We start from the raw sequence: 7,207 nt of genomic DNA on the forward strand, positions 1-7,207 counted from the left end.
CCCAACCCTTTCTGTCCGCAGAACGTCGCCTGCGACTCCCGCACGCCGTTTGCCCCGGCCGTCCGTACTGGTCTTCGCGCTGCGAGCCGCGCTGGAGTTCGCGGCGGCGTCGTGGAGCTCCCATCGGGACGGCGTATGATGCCCGCGTCGAGCTTATAAGCCGTGAGCTTCGATTGGCGGCTCACGCGGTCACCAGCTGTATGTACAGCCTCGGCCCCGACGACCCCGCTAATGGCCGAGACCGGCATACCCCCGGCATGGGTCCGCTGTCCGGCGCAGCGCTGGCCGCCCGCATGCTACTTTTGGCTGTATCGCTGCCCAGCGGGAGCGCGCTCCACGCTGCGGAAAAGGTACACGTTGCGACCCGACTGAGGACCGCAACCGGATGGTGACACGTCGGCCTCTGCGCCCTGGCCGGGGCAGGCGTGACCGACGTCACAGTGGAGGAACGCCCAAACAAGACCAGCCCACCGTCGGAGCAGCATGAAAATATCATGTTCTGCCTGGACGTCGGACCCGGCGGCCGCAGTGCACCTGCACACGTGCGGAGAGGGGCGCTGGAGGCTACTCTGGAGCTTCTGCCATTCCGCGGCGCGACTGCTGGCAAAACGGCGGCGATTGAGGCGGTTGGGAACAGCTGCAGCAATGGTGATGGCGGTGATGGCGACATGGCGGTTTGGGACTTCATCTCAGCGCGGCCGCCGCCCAGGCGCCGCTGCGCCCGGCTGCTCAGCCACCTACCGGATGGCGGGTGGCCCTTACGGCCCTCACGCCCGTTCGGTCTGCGGCCACGTTGTGGGGTGGCGGTCGCGGGGTTAGCGGCGTTGGACTTCGTCCTTTATCCAGACTACACCGTACCATCTGAACGGATGGATCTGCCAAGAAAGATGACATCCAAGGCGGCTATGAGGCGATCACAAAGCTTCACCAAGAGCTTCTCCTTCATGGAGCCGGCCGGCCGTTAAGTCGCAACACCGGCTGCCGAGTGCCAACAGCTGCGTGCGCTGGCGCCGACGCGTTGTGGGCCGCGCTGCTGACGCCCAAGCTGCGATATCAACCATCTATGAATAAGTGGCAGCGGTGGCGGCTTGTCAGTTGTTAACGTGCCTTAACCCGCGAGTTGCTGGGGGGGGGGGGCGTTAAACGCCCCCACTTTTTTCGCCGGGCCATAGCATAAAAATGGCGCGCCGCAGGCGCGCCAAATTTTGGGTACCTGTAGGGAATTGATTGAAGTTTATTGTGACAAAGTTTCAAAAAAATCGGTCGGAAAATTTTTGAGATATCGAGGTTTTAGTGACGTCATGATTTCTGAGTTTTCGACCAAAAACGGCATATGTTCAAAAAATCATATAAAATCACAGAATAGACATACAGACATGCCGTAAACGCCATTAGACTGTAAATACCATGATCAATCAAATGGCTATCTTCGATTATTGATTATCGTTCCGCATTTTCCAAAATCTTGAACTGAATCTTGGCAATTTTTCGGTGACTACTTCACGACCATGATACATGAATTTCTTAAATTGAAGTTTTTGAGCCAAACACGTACACATATGATAAAATGAATGTCACCATCGTGTTCTACGCCTCAAATTACCTATAAAACATGTGTCACAGGCTGCGAATATCAGTTTTTATTTTCGGGGATATGTGCCTACCCGGTTGACCTGACCTTGACCCTGACCTATGCGTGACTGACCCCTATATGGAGCTGACACTCTTGTAGGCCTTATAGGGTGGATTGTGCACCGTTTTGACAGAGTGTATGGCGAGAGGCGCCCATTGCGAAGTCCTGAAGTCCATGCTACTGAAAGCCCGATTTCAGGTGTTTGACCTGACCTTGACCCGACTTGTGACCTCAAAATTCAATTTTAAAGTACTCATCTGAAGCGTCTCGTCGCGCTCTTTCGTTTGCCGCCTCGTGCGTTTCGCTGCGCCTATTGGTTCTCGAGTTATCGGCTGGGGGCGTTTAACGCCCCCCCCCCCCCAGCAAACGGTGGGTGGCGAAATACCCCAGCAACTGCCGGGTTAACAGACGTTGCGAATAGCCCGCGTTGGAATCGCATGGTTGGCAACACAACGCAAGTAAAAATGGGCTTACTTGATGAACCTACTTTTTAAGCATTGTAGCCTTTGTAATTTTGGATGTTTTGCTGTAGATATTATTTTCTACATATATACTATATAGGCACTCACGTGCTTTAAATCGCGCAATGCAATTGAACCATGGTAAAGACAATGATAAATGAACTGAGAGCTGACATGCCCCATGCTTTGTGTGTGTATGTGTGTGTGTGTGTTTTGTTTTTTTGTCGAGTCGATAAAAGTGGTTTTGGACACTGGATGAGTTTTTAGGGGTGTGGTGAGGGGGGATGTAATTCCACAGACCTTCTGTCAGATTCACTAATGCAGTAGGTCTGTGCGGTGTTTAGTTATCGGAGCATTCTTTGAAAGTCGTGAATAGGGCCACCGAGTACCTAAAGCCGTGATATTCCCCCACAAAAACTTCTTTTAACCCTAGAACGCCTAGGGGGGGGGGGGTTGTATCAACCCCCCCCCCCTGAGGTTTTTTCGAAGTGCACGCTAAACGGCTTGTCGTAGCGGGCTGAAATTTTCAATACCCTCTGGGGCAACCTTTGCGCATCTTTTGCCGAAAAAAATTGATCGGGTCATGTCAGGTCACGGAGTTATGACGTCATAAGAGGTACAGCCTCCGGCCGACAGTTACCAAACGTGTGCGCCGAATCCCTAGGTTTTCTGCCGGTGATACCCACATTGTTTGATGGATCATGATGAAACTTCCCATGCATGTTGGGGCAAGCATTGGCTATCGTGTGGTGCAAGAATATTGACCGGGTCAGGTCAGGTCACGGAGCTATGACGTCACAAGAGGAACAGCGTCCGGTACTATTTTTGAAAAGCGCCCGAACCACTATTTTGCTAATTCTTGTCACCTCAATGGGAATATGCAGCAATATTAGCTTCTATAGGGAGCAAATAGACCTCCCAAATCCAAAAATACAATCATATTTCAAAAATTTAAATTTTGATTTTTCGAATTTCTGCCGCCGACTGTGACCTTGCCGACTTCCGGCGCTCCCAACGCGCCATTTTTAGAGCTAGGGAAACGAAATACATACCAAACGATAGAGAATTGATCAAGGAACACGATAGTGAAGGTTTCAAGTCGATATCTCCCACCGTTTTGCCGCAATCGCCGTGGAAATTTGAAAAAGTTTGATTTTTTCGTAAAATTTGACCTTTGACCGGTCATAAGTAGGTCAAATGTTGACCTAGGACCAAAAAATATATCACCAATCGCGAGATCTCGTTGAAAGCAATCCGTTGGTTTTTTCCGCTAAGCTCTACGGCCTTCCGTTTCGAAACGCCAGGGGGGGTCGTAACAGCCCCCCCCCCCCTGGTCGTTCGTGTTATGAGAAATGGCCGTGGCCTGGTCGTGCGAGGGTTAAAGGTAGACTGCCACCTTTTTTCCACAAAACGGTTTTCACTAGAGCTGAGCCACCTATGTCCCAGACTGAAGTCGGTTTTCCGAAATTCGAACCCGTTTGCGAGAAATCGGAGACCAAAGTTCAGTTTGATGCCATTTTTTTAGTCCAAGAAAACCGACATCTCTACTGTTTATCGATAACTTTGAAACATGAATTTTCTTATCTTTTGGTAAATATATGTCAAAACTTTGATTGTTTCGAGATCAGAGAAGAATTTTGGAGTGTCAAAATAAAAGTTAAACTTATATATTCAGTAGTTCATTTTTCCAAAAAAGTGTGGGAAATGGGGTTTAACATGGGCCAGACCCATTCCAAATGAGCAATGATTTTTAAATGTTTTACGAACTTAAATGCAAAATAAATTAAACATGGCCAATTTCTTATGAAATCATATATTAGTAAATCATAAAATACCTTACTTTTTCAAATAAAATGTAATAATCTTATGACCTTGAAGTCTAGTGATGTGTAAACATTGTCGCTAGACATTAACCGATTGATAATTGTATGATAATTGACAATTTTTTTCGCGATTCACGTGATGATCCTTTGTCAGGTGAATTCTAAAATTTTGTTTTGTCCAGGCAATAAATCATAGGCCGATCTGAGAAAACTTTTTGAAGGTGGCAGTCTTCCTTTCCTTTAAATAACCGGGGATAGGTACATGAGCAGAGTAAATGCTATTACGAACGCCTATCACAATGCTGAGCGAATAGGAAAATCCATAGATGGAGAATTGTGCCGCGTTACGGGTGCTCGGGCGCAGCCAATCCACCGTTACCCCAGCGGTGACCTTGACCCACATCGTCTGTCTCGGCTCCAAAGCCAAACCGGCGTGGAATTGGGAGCGTTCGAGCACTCATGGTCCAGCGCAATTCTCCACCTAAATCCATTCCTGATACACATTTGCTTGCTCATAGTCATGTAACCCCGGTAAATTCACCCAACTTTCATATTGGTCGCTCCATAGACAGATGGCCACAGAGATCAACTTAAAAGGCCATTGTTGCATTCATTTAGTGGGGATCATTGAGCCGTGACAGGCCACAAGTCGCGTGACATCATACGTGTAACGACCAATGACGTCGGCCTGCAAAACCCAATGGAAGCGGCTAGCAGCGTGCAATAAAACAGGGCGCTGCTTTCTAAATGTCTGTCGTGCGCCATAAATGAATATATTCTTTGTAGCCTGGCAACTCAGTATCTTTTTTAGCTATTGTACTAGTATTTAATAATTTCATAATTTTATAATTGTGCTTACGCTTTATGTTGATATTAGTCATAAATCCTTAGATAAAGTAAATCGATGTGATATTTAATAGAAAAATAGCAAACTAACGCACCATTCATTCGAAAGCTGGGGAACCTACTAAAAAGAACTACTAAAATTCCTGAGGAACCAAAGGATCAAATGGGGATTAAATAGATGCCTGCTATTCCGTCGTGAAAACGGCCAATAGATATTCGTTTTTGCTCTTTCTGAACCGAGCGACATCACTTTCATGCCAATTCATTAACTTTTTTGAAGGTGGGAGGGTCCCTTTAAACTGTGTCACTCAGCCTGTATGAGGCGGCGCAGCCTACCACTCCAGGCAGCTGATTGCCTGTGAAAAGTGGAACTGTACATACATATACCGGGTGGCCCAGAAAAAACGTTCCCAACTTTAAATCAATATTTCTCAGAAAGTGATAAAGATACAACATTGAAACTTCGAATAGTCAATGCGGCACACATTTTCAGTAAATGGTGTGATTTTCATGGTGTTAGGTAATTAACTTTTTAAACGGTTCGTGTTTCAAGCATGCCATGTAAAAATTACTTTTTTGCTCCGATGTTTACTAAAAAATGTGAGTGAACGGGTCACTTTCACCCCGCGGCACCGCGGCCTAGAGCCATGACTTCTACTGGCAGCTAGTCTCATTGATGGTTCGGGTCTCAGGATGACACATTCCCTCAGGCAACCACGATGGCTCTGTGCCAGCGGCATCGGAAGAAGTTTCCAGTTTTCTAACCACCTTGTGGCTCAAATGCTTTCCTGGCTGACATTCCTGGGAAAAGGTAGCTTTTCAACCACATTGTTTTGGCATCTGCTGGCAATGTTGTTTTTCATAAGCTATTCTGTGGTCTTCTGGCACAGGAACCAGCCTGCTTTAGTTTGTTTTCCTTATCCGGTCGATTTACTGTTTGATCTACTGAAAGGAGGGTAATCAGCAGTAATTCATGCATCGTGCCACTCCTCTCGAAACATGATTTGGTGTTGAAACGAATGACATCCATGAGCACCATTTTGGCTCAGTATTTGAATATTTGGCACATAAGCGAGACAAAAATATTTAAAATAAGAACATACGTGTTGGTTTCATTCACGTGCTCTATTTTTTATTCTTTTTATAACATGAGACGTCTAACCCAATCATCACTATCATTTCACATCGGCAAAAAAAGCAAAAAGGTCTTGCTTAATTCAACTCAAGATTACCAGCTTGAAAATGATGGTATAGTGTTATAATTTGGCATACCAATGCGCAAAGAAATGACGCAAACTTGATGAAAATTTTGGCTCGCTATTTGTACCCGTATTTGATATACAGGCCTCCAAAGTTCGGAACGTTTTTTCTGGGCCACCCGGTATACCTCGCTTACTCTGCGCTAGACCGAGGAGCTAGGTCCTAAGCTTACATTGCTATGTTATCGCACCTCCTCCATCACGTCTCCCCTCCCTGGGCGCACCGTCCCACACACCGTCCCGCGCACCGTCCCACACACCCCGCGCACCGTCCCGCGCACCCCGCGCACCGTCCCACACACCCCGCGCACCGTCCCGCGCACCCCGCGCACCGTCCCACGCACCGTCCCACGCACCGTCCCACGCACCGTCCCACGCACCGTCCCACGCACCCCGCGCACTGATCCCCGCGGTCTGCGCACCCCGCGCACTGTCCCACACACCCCGCGCACCCCGCGCACCGTCCCACACACCGTCCCACGCACTGTCCCACGCACCCCGCGCACCGTCCCACGCACCCTGCGCACCCCGCGCACTGTCCCACACACCCCGCGCACCCCGCGCACCGTCCCACGCACCGTCCCACGCACCCCGCGCACTGATCCCCGCGGTCTGCGCGTCTCCCCGCGCACGTGCGCTCTCTTCTCACCTTGTGTGAGCGCCTCTGTGCTGGCGGCCCACAGCAGCAGCCCCAGCGCCGACAGCAGCACCAGCGGCGGCCAGCGCAGTCCGCACCCCATGGTGACGCTGGTGACTGGTGTCCGCCCCCCGCAGTCCCGGGCAGCACTGGTGGGCCCCGACCGCCGCGGCGGCTATATACCTGCAACGGTGCACTCCGCGAGCCGCAACGGCTACCTACACGTACACGTACAGTGGGTCTATTTAAGATCTCCAGAGCCACCACGTGGCGCTACGGTCGGGGTAGGGCGAGTCCAACCCCCGAGGGGAGCGAGGTCACCGGTCATTGTGGGGGAAGGAGGGAGGGGCGGGGGGGTGACGCTCTGCTATCGCGGCGTGGAGCGTGCGTAGCGCCGGGAGTGGGCCGCCCGCCACTGCGCCGCGGCTGAGGGGAGGGGAAGCTGGTTGCGGGTGCGCTCCCTCAGGTATGGTGGTATCTCGGGTGGTGTTTCACCGGTGATATCTGCTGACGTCACACTTGTGGTAGTGTTGGAGCAATGGGCTTGT

At 50.2% G+C, this 7,207-nt stretch overlaps 1 protein-coding gene across 1 annotated transcript in view; it reads right to left on the reverse strand.

Annotated features, from left to right (window-relative positions):
* The window catches only part of LOC122369796 (serine/arginine repetitive matrix protein 2-like), a 53,057-nt gene extending 46,261 nt beyond the window's left edge, over positions 1-6,796 (reverse strand). Inside the window, exon 1 of the mRNA XM_043344804.1 lies at positions 6,672-6,796. Within this exon, the coding sequence (XP_043200739.1) occupies positions 6,672-6,762 (91 nt within the window). The 5' untranslated portion in view covers positions 6,763-6,796. The remainder of the gene's footprint in view (positions 1-6,671) is intronic.
* Between the last annotated feature and the right edge of the window lie 411 nt (positions 6,797-7,207).

Source organism: Amphibalanus amphitrite, unplaced genomic scaffold (genome assembly GCF_019059575.1).
Source record: "Amphibalanus amphitrite isolate SeventyFive unplaced genomic scaffold, NRLGWU_Aamphi_draft 001073F_arrow, whole genome shotgun sequence".
NCBI classification, from domain to species: domain Eukaryota; kingdom Metazoa; phylum Arthropoda; class Thecostraca; order Balanomorpha; family Balanidae; genus Amphibalanus; species Amphibalanus amphitrite.